This window comes from Adelges cooleyi, unplaced genomic scaffold (assembly GCF_023614345.1).
Source record: "Adelges cooleyi isolate 19-005CV unplaced genomic scaffold, UGA_ACOO_1.1 ACOO_flye_CR_arks_rails_tigmint_CR_PRNA_248, whole genome shotgun sequence".
Taxonomy (NCBI): Eukaryota; Metazoa; Arthropoda; class Insecta; order Hemiptera; family Adelgidae; genus Adelges; species Adelges cooleyi.
Window position 1 is genome coordinate 68,223 of NW_026095913.1, and position 18,502 is coordinate 86,724.

Here is an 18,502-nt window from a genome sequence, read left to right on the forward strand (position 1 = left end):
ACACACACACACCGCATAGTTGCGTAACGGCAAAGCGATTGTAATAATGTTTCCAATATTATAGCTATACACACACACGCCTATAACCTCCTAGGTATACAGTATACAGCGTGCACACACAACGACGTTCTCACCGCATCACGGACTTCCATTTACGCATAACGAATTGTCGAGACCTTGAAAAGTGAAAGAAGAGTCTCCGACACATTTGTCGCAACACAATGAAAATCCGTAACGCGTTTGGGGCCCGTCGTAAGAATAACGATAATAATATAACGATGATAATATTTTTTTTTTTTTTTTATTAAATTTTTATCATTATTCTCCTTTGAGCAAGTCCTATTTATATAAAACGGGGAGAAACAACAGACGGGAATTCTCGAGACGGACGGGGACCGGATGGGTTTTTCTTCGCTTGTAATCGGATCGAGTTTTCCGCTTTCACCGCCGGCACCACCGGAGGAATCTACCGCTTAACACGTGTCCTTGGAGTGTTCCAAGGCCAATGTCGATTTCACTCGGACGGAAAATCCACAGCCGGAAAATCCGAGACCGACGCCAGAAAACCGTCAGGCGTCTCGTTCCCCTCCTCTCTGCTCTGCTCACCTCCTCAACAATACCGTGTCGACTCGGCGACAACGCTATAATCGCTGGCGGCGGCTGCTACCTTCCACGATTTAGGTATAAAATACTACTAAATCCCCAATTCAGTGTTTTTTTTTTATCTCGAAAAATATACTTTTGGTATTTTCCTGCGCTTCTTCTTCTGTTTTTTTTACAACAGAACATTGGAAACGTTCCAAGAGACTTGCACCGAGACGACGGCCAGTGGGCGGCGGTCATATCGTCAAGACGGTAGTCGCGTGTGTGCAACCCTTTATAAGGAATTATAAAGTCTGGGCGGATCGACAAACGCTTTATTTTGTTAGATCACAACCGAAAGAGGGAAGGCGAAATACCGCGTTGAAACGAAGACAGGATGATTTAGGTAAAAACTAAGCAGCCGAAACGACCACTCGAACGTCTTTCACTCAACCCTTGGGGGGGCTTATTAAACGGTAAAAGTTTTTTTTCATTTCATCCGCCTAATTTCGAGACCGGGACCGGCCAACTGAGTGATTTCCTTCGTTGTCTTTGCGCCTCATCCGTCCAACCAAACCACATTTCGCTTGCATAGCGAGTACTCAAACACATGACTCCTACATCAGCTTGTTGCTTTGTCGTTTTCCGAAGTATACACCCGGAGGGGGGGGGCTCTTCCCGAATTTCAGTCGTTATACGAGCAAGACCGACGAATTGTTTATTGGGATTTCAGGCCGACGACACGTACAAATAGAATAACAGTCATTCGTGTGCGGAATCGAAGGAGTCAGTGTCCAACAATGTTTATGTTTGCCAGAAGTTTTTTTTTTTATACACTTCCGCGTTAGGCGATCGGTATAATTTTTTTTTTTTTTTGTATACGTTTGCCGAGAATATTTATTTTCAAGGTGACAAAAATTGGCATCAAGCGGTTCATAGACACACAAACACACACAAGTGAATCACAGTGTTTATTATTTTGATAACGTCTCGGGTTTTGTGACCGGTGATCGCTCCTGGTCAACACCGGCATGCAATAAACCCGTTTGCGGAAAATCCTTGTACTTAGGCTCGACGATTAATCTATTTAAGCCGTCCGCTCTATAGGTCGGAAGCTAAACGCGAAATCGTCGAACGGGGCCAATTATTATTATTGTAGAAATACGGGTACCGCACACCTTCTCTCATCCTTCTTACATTTGTACCAGTTTATTAGAGGTAACAACATTTTAACCCGAATCGCAGAACAGTCAAATGAACTATGTCGGTTTAACTAGTTTCCCTCACCTCCAATTTTTAAAAATTTTAAACGGATAAGAACTTCTGACGAGACCAAAAAGATTACACAAGTGACATTTCCCCCCAAAACTGGTTCATCAAAAGTGTTTATCGATTATATTACATTTATACGAAGCGATTAAAAACGTTTTCGAGTATTTCAAATATTTCCAAACGGTTTGCAGCGATTCTACCTAGCTAGTGCGAGGCGTTTTATCTTTTAAAAACCGATTTAATGGTTTTTAAAAATGGCCAAGAACCCCGTTTGAAATTATTACAAAACCGTTTTAATCGCTTAATACAATAAACGTAGTAATGAGACCGCATTTTTTGATTTCTTTTTATGTAAAATGTTTACATGAATTATACTTATACCCATTTGATCGTCATCATAATTGTTTGGCCAAAAGTAAATATTTAAAAAATTCAGACTCGGGTTTTTTATCACTTTACAAATAGTCTGTCTATCGTTCCAAACAAAGTCTAACTAGGTCTGTGATGAAATTAACGTACATTAACAATATTATTGTCGTTAAAATCTATATAAAGTGGGGCGGCGGCGGCCCGTTTAACTACGGCAGTATTCGTTTTTCGTCAATCGACACTTGGCAACGTTCTACGATTATATGTATATTTATATTTTATTATTATTACAATATTATATAGGTTATCGGGCCAAAGCTCGGACGCGACGGGTACTACTACACATAAAATAGTACCGAGGGGCGCAGCAGCACGCAAGCACGCGAAGCCCTTTCAGGCGACACATAAACAAATAAAAAAAAAAAAATTTTTGCAGCGAAAAAAAAAACCCGACCTTTTTGTCAAGTGCGCCGCGTCGTCGACACGGTTGCCGTATTAAAAAAAAAATATATGTGTAAATTAAAAAAAAAAAACATTTCAAAAAACTAAAATTGGAAATCTATGGCGGTGGGCGGCGGCAACCGTCGCCACCACCGCCGCCTACGACGATGATGACGTTATACACAAAGACCCGGGCTACTAAAAAGCAATCCCCCCATCGATCGCCGGCCCGACCATGACCTACCGTAACCGAATTAACCTAGTTGCAGACCACCAGTCCACCCTCGCATCCACCCCTTACACACACAACAAGCACGGGCCCGGCACCGCCTTACCCGGGGTGTGTAATATGTATTTTCCGACTCCCCAAAGACACACACACACACACACACACACACTATACGACCACCGCCCGGTATATAAAAATATAATCAAACGAAATTGGGACACGGGTGTTCACCACCACCGAACCGCCGGCGCTAAGGGTAGTAATTTCGAGACGGCCGACAAATAGAAGGAATAGAAGCGGTTTTCGCGGAAAAAAAAGCGTGCCTCGACCGTCGTCCACAAACGTGTATTGTACGATAATAATAATAAATAGTAATTCCGCACAACAAGATACAACGACCTTATTGTTTTGGAAAAGAAAAATGTGTTTAAAAACGTACGTCGGTGTTTGGTAAACACAAACATTCGTGCGCCTTCGGTACAACAAACACACGCATAACGTAAAAAAAAGAAGAAAAGAAGACACGAGTCCGACCGGTGTTATGAATTTCATAGGTCGTCTCTTACCGACACGGCAGGACGGTCAAAAAACAAAAAAACCAAATAAAAAAATTAATATATACTTATGATAATTAGCGACAACTTTTCGCACTAGGCACAAAGCGCTTAGCTCTGTCGAATGCTAATGTGCTGATCGCCCTTTGTTGTCACACACACATACATACATACCGGTATCGCATCGACGCCAACAACAAACGCACAGTATCCGGTCCATATATATATATATATTTTTTTTTTTATTATAATATACTTACACACTACGTTGGAACACTACCGCCGCGCCGCTCCTTCTCTCGTCGTCGTCGTCGACGATAAAAATTATTATTTACCATGTGAATACAACATTCGACCCCGGTTTAAACAGAAAACAACAAAAAAAAAAAATATGTGAAAACCGAAAGTACACAAAAACGTTTTTTCGGTTTCACCGCTCCGCCCAAGCTCACAGGCGCAGTCTTATTATGTAACGCGGTTAAGGCCAGTCTGAAAATAAAAAAAAACTGTCACCACTCCTCTTCGCCGACAGTATATGGTCTGTTGCTATCCATCTCTGCGCCACCGGTAGACACACTTAAAACGGCCAAAGATTATAGAAATTATTTTTCGAATGGGGGCTAAGCCTCCCCAAAGCCACGCCTATCTTTTCTATTATATCCACCTCAAAACGGCCGATGCAAGTTAGGTACGTCTCTCTCTCTCTCTCTATCTAGTTGGCGGGGCGTTATCGAGTTGACCCAAAAACAAAAGTTAACGACCGGCGGAAAACGAACGTAGTTTTTCAAAGAAACAATAACTATAAAGGAACCATATTATAATTATAGGCACGTAAGGCGGCCCAACGGCGTTAACGAATAATAATAATTATAACCCGAACAGTAAATATATAAATAAATAATACATATTTTGTACGGGTCGAAGAAACGGCAACGCCGTCAACGAACAGGCGGCGGATGTGGGGCGCGAGGGGGTTACCGGCGTACACCGTCTGCCGTCCCCCCAAACCGGGCCCCCCGCACGACTACGGGCCCGCTGCGGAGCGGCCGGTACCGGCGTCATCGCGGCCGGCTTCACTTCGTGCCCCCGCGACTTCTCCTCGCTCACAACCACTGACACTGTACGGTAACGCGGCGCCGCCCCGACCGGGGTGACGACGACGGAAAAGCAATTTTTTTCCAGTTTCTCAAAAACATCCCCTCCGACATACGATAGGGTATATTGTACTAAGTTAACGGAGAGAAAACGGCGTTCGAGTGGCGCGTATTGTTTATTTTATAATTAAAAAATAATAATATAAATAAAATGTAAGTAAAACACGCAATAGGCGACGGCGCTCATTGTTCTCCGCTCACAATCGGTTTCAGTCGTTGAGTTTCTGAACGGACGGCGGCGGCGGCGCTAAAGCGTTGCGCAAAAACTATAAAAGCGATGGCGGCCAGCCTCGCGTATTCAATGCACAGTAATATAGCTCTGTGTAATAACAACGATATAGATATATACATGTACTAGCGGTTGTGTGTGTGTGTGTACGACGCGAACTTGGCCTCATTTCTTGTCGCCCCCCTCCGCTGCTCGCGATCAGCCACCGCGTGCATTCTACGCGGGACAGGCGGCCCGCGCCGCCGCAAAAATGGACCTCGGCCGCAGCCAACGCTCGTGATTCGAATGTACATAATTATGTCGCGATAAGTGATAATAATCAAGTTGGTGTTTTTCTCTCTTACCTTCAGATCTTTGAAGAACACAGAATTTCTTGCCCAGTCCACTTGGGAGAAGAGATTTTGATCGAGCACCTTGCACATGAGTTCGAACAGGTCCACTTCGCACTGGTTGTACGTTTGGCTCTGCAACAAGCTGAACAGCGAGTTCTGCCATTCCCGGTCGTCCAAGCCCTGTACGAAGTCCCGGATGATGGGCGACATGCCTTTCGGCCCACCGGCGGGTCCGACGGTAGAGGTTGCTCCGGGTGGCGTGGCGGCCGACGAACTGCCGCCGTTGTCCATGACGTGGTGCGGCGGCTGTTGTTGTTGTTGTTGTTGTTGCTGTTGCTGCTGCTGTTGTTGCTGTTGTTGTTGTTGTTGATGGGTAGTGGCGGCCAGCAGATAATTTTTGGGCGAAGTCGGCGGCGACCACGCCATCTTGTTTACGGATATCATCGACCCGGCGGATCCGACGCCCGGTTGCTGTTGCTGTGGCTGCTGTGTCTGTTGTTGGTGGTGCTGTTGATGTTGCGGCGGTTGTCCGCTGTTGGGCGCGCCCATGTTTGTCACCGAGTTGTTGTTGTTGTTGTTACTGCTGTTGTTGTTGTTGTTGTTATTGTTGTTGCCGTTGGCCGAAGCAACGATCTGCAGCGTCATCTGCGAATGTTGGTTGACCGCGCACGTGGTGCCGGCGGCCGCGGCTGCCGCTAGAGATCCTAGACCGGCCTGTCCCAGCGCCACAGCTATGGGACTGGGCGACGAGTCAGGCGACGACGTTAGAGAAGACACCTGCGAAACAAAACGCGGGTTAAAAACAATATTACACCGGTGTCGAGTCGGGTGAAGAAAATCACATACCTGGGGTATTTGGATTTCTTGTTTGATGTGCAGGCTGGACCCCGAGGACGTGATGGCCGAGCCCGAGTATTGGCCTAGCGTCACGGCGTCCCCGGCCGCCAACATGGCGAATTGGTGGTGGCTGTTGCCCGCGGCCGAAGTGACGACGCCGCCGCGCAACGTCTGCACGGCCATCTGTCGCTGTCGCATCATTTGCAACTTTCTCGCCCTGTCCCGTTTGTACATGGGCCCGAATTTGTTTCTGCCTCCTCGCATCCTGTCCGCCCGGACGGCTGTAAATAAAAAACAAAAAAAACTTAGTTTTTCATACTTCGGTCAAACAATAAATTAAAAATTAAGTTTATTTAAAAAAAGAAAAACAATGCAGACCGAGAGAGCGAAGCCAGAACTTCACAAAATGATGAGCACAACCTGACCCCGTTTGAAAATATAATATTCGCCTAACCCCCCTGGAACTTTGCAGCATACGTGAGCGGACTTCTTAACGTTTGCACTCATAAGAACATGTACACTACGATAATAATTAACGATTACAATATTATGCTCGATGCACAACACAAGCAAGTCAGTTGTACATCACGTTTTGTAGTACAACTATTGTATTGTGTGTAGTAGACTTTTACACACAGTTCGAGAAGCGTGAGCGCGCATTAATCCAAACCCGTCTCGATGTGCGTACAAATAATAATGATCAATATCGTTTTGACAATTGCCAAAAACGGCAACAAAAACCGTTTGTGTTGTAGTTTGCTTTAGTAAAGTGTTTGGCGTACACGCACAGTTGTGTGCACTGGACGTTTTGCGGTCGCGGCAAACAGGAAAACGCGTTTTCGGGAACAGAACACATACGACGACGACGGTGAATAAATTTCAAAAATAAACGAAAAAATCCCAACTCAAACGCACACCCGACGGAGTAGGTTAAGTAAACTGACAATTATTATTACACATACTATGACCCGAGCGTACGAACCTTTTCTTTTTTTTTTTATTACATTTTTTGTTTTTTAACCGGCGTACCTCAATCAGCGGGGCGATTATTACCGTGTGTACCCGGCGATCAAATAATATTACAATTATTGCGCTTTTGTGCGAGAGACTATAATATTATTTATTTTCCCGTCAACAATGGTTCTCACCGCATAGGTCCGAACACTGTGTTGTATGTGTATAATATACAGTACACAACAATAAAACGTGCATCTTCTCCCTTCTTCTCCGCCACCTCCTCTCGTCATCATCACGATTATTATTATTGAAGTTATTACCAAACGGATTCGAACAGCGAGCGGCGTGTAACAACCTATAACCTATAACACACCACTATCGTTGCACAGTGTGATCGTTCTCCAAGCGCACCTGGCCAAGTACAAGTTAGGATAATAATAATATCGAATTGGCATTTTTCTTTTGCCGCGAAACTGACCCGATATCATTGTCGAAGTTTCCACGTGGAAACGGATTTGTGCGAAAACTGTTAATACGGCTGCTATAGAACAACAAGCCGGGACGTAGTAAACAGACACGAGCAAACCGGTCGGCTCTCCAAAAGAATGACGCACGAGTACGTCAAAAAAAAAAATCAAAATAAATAAAAACGATTTTCAAACGGTTCGGCAAACATATTATTATGCGCGACGGCAGCAGCCAAGTTATCGGCATAGGGGGGAAACACGGGTAATGTTTTGACAATCATTTACATAAACGCACGTGATAATTAAATCGACCGTGTGATCCCATTTCGAATGCGACGACCACGATTAAAGGCATATTATTACAATACCGCAGTACAGAAATCCACCGGAGTGATACTCAGACACCCTATACTATATAGTGTCTACGGTGATAAACACAAGCAAACCACCCGAACACACGCATCACTGCTGCCAGTTGTTGTCCAGAGATCCAGAGATGACGTTAGATTTTAATAGTGAAAATTTACTTTTGTGCGCACAAATTATTATAATATAAAACAATTGGCGGGGCGGAACGCGTGACACATTCGGTTGCATCGTACAACAACAACAACAACATGATAATAGTAATAATGTCAACAAAAAAAAAAAAAAAAACCTCTAGATGTTCTCTATGACGTCAAATATCTTTGGAAAAGCCAAAAACATGTATTTGTCCACGTCACGAACAATAGTAATTATACTTAGGCGAGCAGAAGAAAAGGAAAAAAAAAAATAACCGATTCATTCGAGGAAAGCTGCGTTTGAGCTAGTTGTTATAAGACAATGCTGTTTACTGACTTTAGCACGCGGATAATGCTTATATAAAAAGATTTGTAAAAAAAAAAAAAAACAAAAGCATTGTTTTAAATCTTCTTTTTTACCACACACATATTTTCCCAAATAAAACTTCTTCTTTTCGTGTACACGTTTATAATATGTAAAATTAAGAAATACTAACTCATTTCTAAAACATTATTTATTAATTATCTAATATGTTTTACACGTATTCGCGTCACGTGTGCCAAGTCCTAACGCAACCGTTACGTCGTACGCCCGAACACCGTGGATCACACCGCGTTGAGACGGCGGTGATGTGCCAAAGAGGTGAGTCGCGGTTCGTCACAATTTTTCGTTTTTTTTTTTTTTTAACGATAGCGCGCGCGGACGACGCAAATCCCGTGCGTCGGATAAACCGCGGCGCGGTGATGGTGGTGGTGGTGGCCGCGGCGGCGGTGAGTGGCCTTGAGAGAACGCAATAGCCGATACGCCGCTTACGCAATTAAAGGCGGCGGCGGCCGTACCGTGTACTAAACACACCGTACACACATTACACATTAAGCGGCGGCGTCGGCTGGCGGTAAGCGATTGTTGTGCGCGTTGCGACGTTGCCGGCGGTCACGGTGCCCGGAGACTTGAACGCCGCACAGAGAGAGAAACAACATCAATTATTGTGTACGATATTCGGTAGGTACGCCTCGAAATGGGTTGAAATCATATTATTACAATTACAATTATTATTATTATTGCTACGTACAGCTGTTAATAACCACATAAGGGGAGGAAGAAGATGGTAGGAGACCAATGAGGGGCGGGCGGGGGCGGTCAAGCGGTTGAAAACGCTGACAAGTCGACGGCGGCGGCGGCGGCGGCGACGGTATAAATATAAAATATACAATTATCTATCTCGTCGTACCACGAAGAGCCGTTTTCGATTCCGACGACGGTTGCACAATAATAATAATAATAATAATAATTAATATTATGATTCGAGAAGGTGGCGGCGGCGGCGGCGGCGTTGTACATATAATTTATATACACGGTCAAGGCCGTTCGCCTTGGCCCAGTCGGCGGCAAAGAAAAGTGAACCGAGATTGGCGGCGGCGAAAGAACCGCGAAGAAAGTGCGTGCAGGCAGAGTTGTTCTGCTTTTACTTTCTTCGGGTTTGATCTACTCTCGTGTGGTGATGAAGGTCGCCGGATTCGCGTAATACAATCATATAATAGCAACAACAACAACAACAACAACGGCGACGACAATAGTATAACATAATGAAATGGCGCATTTCTCCGGCGGCGGCAGATCACCATGATGCGCACTTTGCAGGCGTGTATTAGCACCTTGTCGTATCGCAACAAAATATGTATTGTGCATTTGGCGTTTCCATTTCGTTATAAAAACAAGCGCGTAAGGTTGGGTAAGGTTAGTAAAAAAAAAAATCAACAAAACATTGATCCGAGAAGAAGAAGCTGGATTTTCAAAATTTACCAGTCGCGTTTCTCCATCGTACGCCATACACACAAACAGCACACATGCACCACACCAGGAAGAGATGCCCCCGAAGAGTTGAAGGCCTTCTTGGACGACAATGTGCGAGAGCCCGATCGGCCTGAGGAGGAGGAGGAGGTAAACAACGCACACATACACACACTAGGAAGTGTCGTTGTCGCCGAGTTCACCTTGATCAAGCCCAACCACACGCGGCGGCAACGCCGATGTAAACAACAACCCGGAATGGACACAATACACGCTAACAGGTGAAATATGCGTGCAACGGGCAACGGCTACGATAAACATTCTTCCTCCTCCAAGTCGCCGCCGTGCTTTACACACGCTGGAGTGTAACAAACTTGCTCGGGGCAGGTCTTTTACCAATATCGGAAAACACAAAACAATAACAACAATAATATTACATTGCCTTTTCCATTCGTACAATAATATTATTGTTGTTACCCATTATCGATCACACTATTATGTTAAACATATTTCAATGGCGCGCGCACAACACCCGGCTATTGTTGTACTGTGTGTGTGCGCGCGCTGTACCTACGGTCTCATACGGCCACGGCGCGTTGGCCTCACGGGGTAACCCCAAGGGGGCAGCACACGAGCACGTCTATCGGATAACTTTCTAAAAACTAATCCATATAATATTATGACATTTTTTATTATTATTATTATTATGCCCGACCCGGTCCCCTTACAATGTGGTGAGTAATTTTTGAAGGAAAAAAAATATATATATATTATTGTCGAGACCGCCGGCCTTATTATACGGCCCGTGATTAGGTATTATTATTATTATTATTATCTTATTGTTATTGAATAATTAAGTAACTAATAACGCGCGCCTTGGGTCTGGCGGCAGTGTACGCTTGTTGCAGCAACAGCGGATGGATCGAGCAACAGTACACACATCCCTACCTCTGAATTTTATAGAAAACAAAAAGTTGTGGTTTCCAGGGAATTCTATGTTGTCTCAACAAGTCTTGAATGTCTTTTGGGAACCGAACCCCGACGACCGAGTAACGGGAAGTCGGGTTAATTCGCTATACTTTATAATAATATGTTGCTTATTGTTGTTATTTTATTGGGACACATGAGAACGGACGTGCTCTCAAACGAAATCTATATCTATTTTCTTTTTCGGTCACGTATTGTTTTGAATTTAAATAATAATAATAATAATAGTATATTATTATTATTGTCTAGTTACTTGGACCTGAACGGTTGTATATATAGGCACTATACATAGATATAATATTATAATATCCCTCAAAGCGTTACTAATATATTTTAACCATTGTTTTTTTTTTTTTTTTTTTAATTGAAATATTTATTTGTTTGAAAACATTTCTGTTAAAACTGTTGCGGTTTCCAAAGCCGAAGACGACACCGCCGCAACCGAATCGCTTATTGATCGATAGGAAATATTATTCTCAGTGGGATTTCGGCCGACATATATTAAATGATCGCACTCCTACGCTCTGTGTTCGGTTGTCGATTGTCAATTATCTCTCATTGCGGAGTCGACGACGTCTCACAACACTTGACAGACGTGTTAGGATAGGTGTAAAAATGATATTATATTCGGCCAAACATGATGAAAACCGCGTATTGCCGCCGCCGGTTGTCGTGGCCTAACAAAAAAAAAAAAACCCAACCGAGCTTGATGATTCGCGCGCGCGCGTCCGACCTTGAACACTCTACACCGTGGCGATTGTCCAAGGTCGAAAAAATCAAATAAATATACCAGCGCCGACCAATCGCAGTTCGCGTTGTCGTTCGTCGCGGCGCGATTGTTTTTCCCGAGAAACATATTATAACAAACGCGGACACGATTTTCACCGTTTGTCACCGCCCAAAGTCAACACACAACTTACACACCACACATCTGGCGCGCGCGCGTTGTATCATCGCATTATGTATTCTCTTCTGTCGACGGAATATTATTGTGAAACTGGTTATTTTTTTTTCTTTCGGGCACGTGACCACGCCGAGACAAGATGATGATGGAGACACGGTCGGTCGTCGGCGGCCGAGGTGTATAATATAAATAACGCGGTGGTGAGGTCGAGAGTTTGGAGAAAGTGAACCTGCGGCCGGCTCTCGGCATAAGCGCGTGCGCGTGCGCACAGAGGAGGAGGAGGAGGAGGAGAAGAAGAAGAAGACTACAACAATGCGAGCCGCACGCGATATACATACATAATACACGCGGGCCAGCGTGTGTATGTGTACGCGACTGACGAGGAGGAGAGGTCGGGAGGGGGGGGGTGTGGAAGAGGAGTTGGACGTATTGTATATGGGACGACGAGCGTTGAGGCAACCGCTCTCGGTGGCGGCGGCAGCGGTCCGTTGCGTAACGCTCGCTTCGGGCACGTCTACAGACATTGACAGTGGCCCATTTTTATCGTAAGCCGAGTTAGTAGAGGTGGTGGCACTATACTCGGAACGTGACGTGAAAAAAACCAGTGTCTAAGACTGGTCGACCGGACCCGACAACCGGATTACGGTTACATGGTTGTGGTAATAATTATGAATATATTGTTTTCAACGGCGGCGGCGGCGCAACAGCTGTAATCATCAGAGTATGTTGCCGATCAAAATGTATTAAATATAAACCAAAAAACACGGGCTTAATCGGCTTAACCCCCCCCCCCTCCCCTCTCCGGTAAATCATTGGGTTCTTTTCTCTAATATACCAAAAGTCACCCACGTTTTGACTTGCGAACGGTTCAAAAATGGATTTTGAAATCGATTCTGGTCTCGCGCCAACGATGATTTTTTTTTTTTTACGATGCCGTACCGCCGCCCACATGATCCACACCGAGAAGCAGACGTCCCGCCGGTGAAAGCCGGACACGTGATGTGCACACGGGCAATAATAATAATAATAATAATGAGCCGGCTGGATGTGTATTTCAACCGCACCCCGGGTAGACCGACGCTTTCGACAAACCTAAGTCATCGAGGAGGGGGGGGGCGAGGAGGAGCAGGAGACGGAAGAGGAGGCGCGCGCGTCTGGACATTGTCATTCGCGCAACGTCGTTTTGTTGTAATTATATATACATATATAATTTCTCGGTATAGAACAAAACCATAAAATAACCAAAAAAAAATGAACTACCTGACCCAAGAGAAAACGGGCCCAGTACCTCCCTCTTTACCTAACCGCATAATATTGGAAAGTAGTACGGTTCTTTTTGGCGGGCAGGTGATACACATAATTTTGCATATTATATTATTTACATATGACTGAGCTCCCCAGCCGGAGGGAGAAAACGTGCAGTCCAATTTCGTTACACCCGACAGCCATAAGAAGCGTTTGTCACACACGTTCTGCGTCAAACTTACATTATTAAGCAGGTAAACGAATAAAAAAAATGTTAGAAAATATGAGCGCACATGCGCTCTTGGCGATAATTTGGGTTTTTTTTTTTAATTAATCTATACATGGTACCGGGAATGCTCCTCTCAAATCCCCGTTGACAGTACCAGTCAATAGAGAATAGTTAATAAACACCAAACTACTAGAGGGAAAGAGAGGAGTTTTGCTGGCAATTACGAATACTTTGCCACACTCGGATACATATGAAGTGGGCCGTGGGCGCCACCCGGCGAAGGGGAGGTGGAGGCACCGGTCGAATCCGCGCGGATTATAAATTATGATGTAAAACGTCTCACTGCGAATCGGCGGGTGTTGCAAGAGGAGAAAGATAGAAAAAAAAAAGGAAAACTGACGGAAAATATCGATTCGATTCGGACTCGGGGCGACGGCGTTGGCGTTTTGAAATACTCTGCGGCAAGTTTTACGGATGGCGAACCAGCAGACATTTATTTTCACGTCGTCCCCTTCCCCGTGTCGCCCCGACGACAAATCGAAAATAATAACACCAACACAAATACCCAATATCCTTATTAACGCGCGGCGACGGCAGCGGTCCATGTCGAGAAACGCGCACCGACTCTGAAACGACAACCGGAGTTGCCGCAAACCAGAGGGTTGTCTATAAAAAAAAGCTCGACCCAAAAAAAAAAAAAGGGGGTCAGTTATCGTTTATTATGTTTGACGCGCGGACAAATGGGTTACAAACTAACTAGACTAGGTTTTTGGCGCCAAACACACTCGCCCACGATCATCTGCAATAAGCAGCCACACGTGTCTTTCGGCACGTTTGTATTCCGATTTTCTGATACACCCTATATCGACTAAACCGCGGGCTCGAAGTCTACACAAGGTGACACAGAGATACGCCACAGCCCAACACCACCTTAACGCCCACGGGGTGCCCTCTTCCTTTATCACACCTGGCGATGATACAATATTCTATATAATTATTATTATTAATATTATGTGTGTATAATTTATACACAATATTGTGCTTACAACACACGACGTGGCGTTAGTCAATAAAGTTTATTATTAATATAAATGAAAAAAAATATATATATACATCGAAAAGAATATATCATTATCACCATCGACTGCACATATCAATACTACTGGCTACCGATTACTACCGAAACCGTCTGTTACCCGCCAAACCAACACCGCGGTATGTGCGGTAACGTTGAATGCAGTAGGACGAGACGGTTCGGTGATGAAAATACCCATCCATAAGGTATCCGTCTACTCGAAGTGGAAGATAACAGGTCCCCCCGCTGGTGTATACTTCACACCGCGGTGTGCATTGTGTACGGTCCGAGCCGTCTCTTCTATTGTACTTAACGATAAGAATACGATTATTGTAACCGGCGATCGGCAGGCGAGGAGTTTACTACTATGTTTATATATAATAAGCAAAACAATGCATTACAATAATGGACCGAGCTTTTTAACGGATTAATCAACCGTTGAGATTAATTTTTTGTCTTCCGCGCGGACGTTTTTGGCAGGACCTGTTGCGCGACACGATTATTGTACAATGAAAATAATAATGATGAACTGAAAAAAAAAACCGACTGGTTTCAAAACCTGTGCAAATACCCGAAACAAACGAAGCCGAGCTGAATCTTTACATTATTTCTATTGGATTTTTTTTGCAGCTTTGAAAAATCAAAAACTCGACGAGATTAAAAGTATCGGTGAAAAACCTAGAAAAATCACACTATCTTCGGCGTAAACCGACAATGTGTGTACCGATACTATACTACTATATGATATACTGTAACACCAGCCTCGGTAATAGTAGCTGTGGTACAGACTCTATATATATATTGTAATAATATATTACACACTGGCACTAAAAAAAAAAAAAAAAAAACAGTATGCACACACACACACAGATAGAACATTGTGGCGGTGGCGGTGCTGCAATTGGGCCAACGCGGTGCGGGGGGTGAACGTTGGGCGGAGATTGTGTGACCTACTCGCCGGGACCCTAATTAAAGGAGCTAGTTGCGAAACGCCTAGGCCGCATGTGTATATGTATGTTGGCGATCGCAACGCTGTACACTGTACTTGTGTGTACCATAACCACCGCGTGTGTGTGTGTGTATATATAACAATAATACCGTACTAATAACGCACGGCGACGTCTGTAATAAATACCAAATATTATGGTAATCTAAATTCAAAATTCAAGAAAAAAAAAAAAGCTAGTGCGCCGGAGAAAAATTTCCCGTTTTTTTTTTTTTTTAAACCGCAAACACGTGCGGAGACATTACAAAATGCAAACGAAACCGGCCCAAACGCCCAGGACGAGACGACGACTGTTATTATAAATCGGCCCGCTCGTTATTGTGTAAGACACACACCGTCGTCGCCGTGTGTATTATACCATTTGTATGCCCGTGGCGTTAGAATCGCACGCGTTTTCATTTGGGCGGCACACAATAGAAAGAGTCTGTTTTCGTTTTCGGTTTTGCAGTGTACAAAAAAAAAAAAAAAAATATATTATTACTATTATCATCACACACCGGGTTCTCGCTTTCGGCTGCCCGCGAGGCAGCAAGTATAAAATCTAGGTAGCCCAACCTATCCCCCCCTCCCCACACACACACACACACACACACACGTTTTATAATATTATTATTTTATAATATAAAATAGCGACGGATTATTAATGGTTCGTTAACGAGTCGCCGGGTTTGCACAACTGCCGCCACCGCCCCTCTTGTGGACGGGTGAACACGTTTCCGACAGAAAAAAAAAAAACGATTGTTTTAACAAAAAAAAAAAAAATTGTAAATATTAATATCCGAGACTAAACGCAACACAGAAACAGAAAAAAAAAAATCCGGTCTATTCTATATATTATGCCAACGCAAAATTCTTCTGGAATTCTGACGAATGCAACATATCGACTGGATGGGATCTACATAACACGTACAGATCTATCTGTATTTGGTTATGAGACCGACCCAAAGCCTTCAAAAAAAAAAAAATATATATATATATGGTAAACGCAGAATGAAGTTCCGCGCCAAATTTTATTGATATTTTGCATTCGACCGACTTATTCTAACCCAACCCGACTCCGTTTCACATTACTTGACCTAATAACTTAACCCTTCGTCTAACCTGATCCGCCCTATCCTACAGCAAACTTTAAATTCGTACACGCTATAATAGGGATGGCCGAAATTTTGATTGATTCGACTAAACCGTGTTAAATCTACGTAGGTGACTCGACTAAATGCTGCTAGTGCGACATGTATTTGCCCTTGGAAAACTATTGCTGCCCGACAATTATTATTGTACACTATACAAACGGCGAGCGAACGAAAAATATGCAGATTTTCTGGTTAATTATTTATTACGATAGTTGGCGTACAATCGGCGGTTAACATCTGTCGCCCTACATAGGCAACAATTTTTGATATAGGTATTATACGATATTATTACATTGTAATAACAGAAACGATAATGATAATAATAATGTTGAAATATGCATTGAAAAAGATGCGGCAACAGGATTTCCGAACGCCGCAATAGTTGGCTGTGTCACACACGGAACGCCGGCAGCCGGTTTCAATGGAGAGGGTAAATCATAAAACGGAAGTAAGTGTAAACAATTTTTGTTTTTCGTATTTTATATTGAAAATAAAAAAATGAGTAGTATTGTGTCGGAGAGGCAGAAAAAGATCAAATGATCCAGATTGCGGGCGGTTCACATTATGGATTATTATCACTATTATTCCACAGCAATATATTTTCATATTGTTATAAAATACACTTCGTCGTCCGATGATATCGTTGTACACAAATAACAACGCTGGCGATGCTTCGCAGATTAATAAGCTACAGCATTGACATAACGACTATATGTACATATATATATATATATATATTATATATATATATATATAGATAGGTATAAATAATTATTTAATGTACAAAAAAAATATAGCAATGCCTACAGCAACAACTATTCTAGAGGTCGTAGCGGATTAATATTTAGGTTAATTCCAGTCACCACATTTCTATGTGATAACTATAATAATGATTTCCTTTAACCGGCGGGACCAGAGGGAATTTTTGTACTTTTTAAAGGAACTTTGATTTTAGAAAAAAAAAATACAGATTTTATAATTTGTTCTAAGCCAGCTTATGTTATTTAACCAAAAATATGGGGTTTAACCTAACCTCTCTTATAACTTTGTCCGACTCACAAACCCGACCTGACTCGCACCCTAATCGTGTCATTTCACGCTCAAAGGTTAAGTCCGTTTCCGAAAGCTAGCCAAGTACCCAAAGCGAATATTGATCGAGGTTTTGGTTGAGAAACCATAATAAATATACAGTTAATTTATTTCAAGTGTATAAGGCATTTTTAACAAAGTGGTGGTATGGTTAAAGGACGGTATAATTTGTTTTATTAAATAATTTTAGCTTTGACGCTGAGCAGAGGGATGTTGGATTTACAACAATATGTATTTGTAGTCAGTAACGATAATGTTTTTCTACTGAACCGATTTTTTTTAATTAGTTTTTTAATTTAAAATAAATGTACGTTTGTATATATTAAACGGCGGTGGATTAAATGCCATTTTTTAAGAGAAGCGGAGAGCAAAAGCCAACTCGTACAACTAAAAAAAATGTATTTTTTAAATATCGTAAAAATGTTATTAAAATATTTTCTACTCTTTATGGGGGCAAACAGTGTGTTTTAAAAAAGTTCTCACGATCGATTTGAAAATATATTGATTTCATACTTTGATGTCAGGCGAGGTACCACCTACTATAAACGAGCAATTTGGAAAGTAAGGCAAGAGGAAGTCATCGTATATTCTATAATAAATTCAGAGTTGGTAAAAACTTTTCTTTTGGTACACATAAACCCAACCCACAATAAGCCTACATTTTTTAAAGGAATAACAAACATTTAGTTGATTTTTGGTGTGCATAGTCCAATAAAACCCATAATTTATGTTCAATCGCCGGTTTGTTTTCTAGTCAAAAGGATATTGTAAAATATTTCTAAAACGTTTCGTTGTGTATGGTATAGGTAGTAAAACGGAATACGGGCGACGAAGAGCGGCCGCTATGAATGGGTTTTACATTAAACAAAACGACGAGGTATCATAAATATAATATTATTATAATGATAAATATAATGTATCGCATTATATGGTGTTACCGAGTATTATGTGTATTTTTCTATTATGTATTCGATAGAGTTCTACTATGGGCCGGCGGTGGTGGGACGAATCGCCTTGTAATAAAAAATAATAATATAGAGAATATAATATAGCGGCTGTGCACAGAAATCATACTATGATGTCATGGAAGAATGATGGAAAGCCGGCGAAGAGGAT

General features: G+C 42.8%; 1 protein-coding gene across 4 annotated transcripts in view; it reads right to left on the bottom strand.

The window, feature by feature from the left end:
- Positions 1-18,502, bottom strand: part of LOC126837363 (nuclear hormone receptor FTZ-F1-like) — a 68,958-nt gene that overhangs the window by 938 nt on the left and 49,518 nt on the right. For all 4 annotated transcript variants that reach the window (XM_050571252.1, XM_050571253.1, XM_050571255.1 and 1 more), the window contains exons 5-6: positions 6,009-6,280; positions 5,175-5,939 (exon numbers count right to left, since the gene is read on the bottom strand). In XM_050571252.1, coding sequence (XP_050427209.1) covers positions 5,175-5,939; positions 6,009-6,280 — 1,037 coding nt within the window. The remainder of the gene's footprint in view (positions 1-5,174; positions 5,940-6,008; positions 6,281-18,502) is intronic.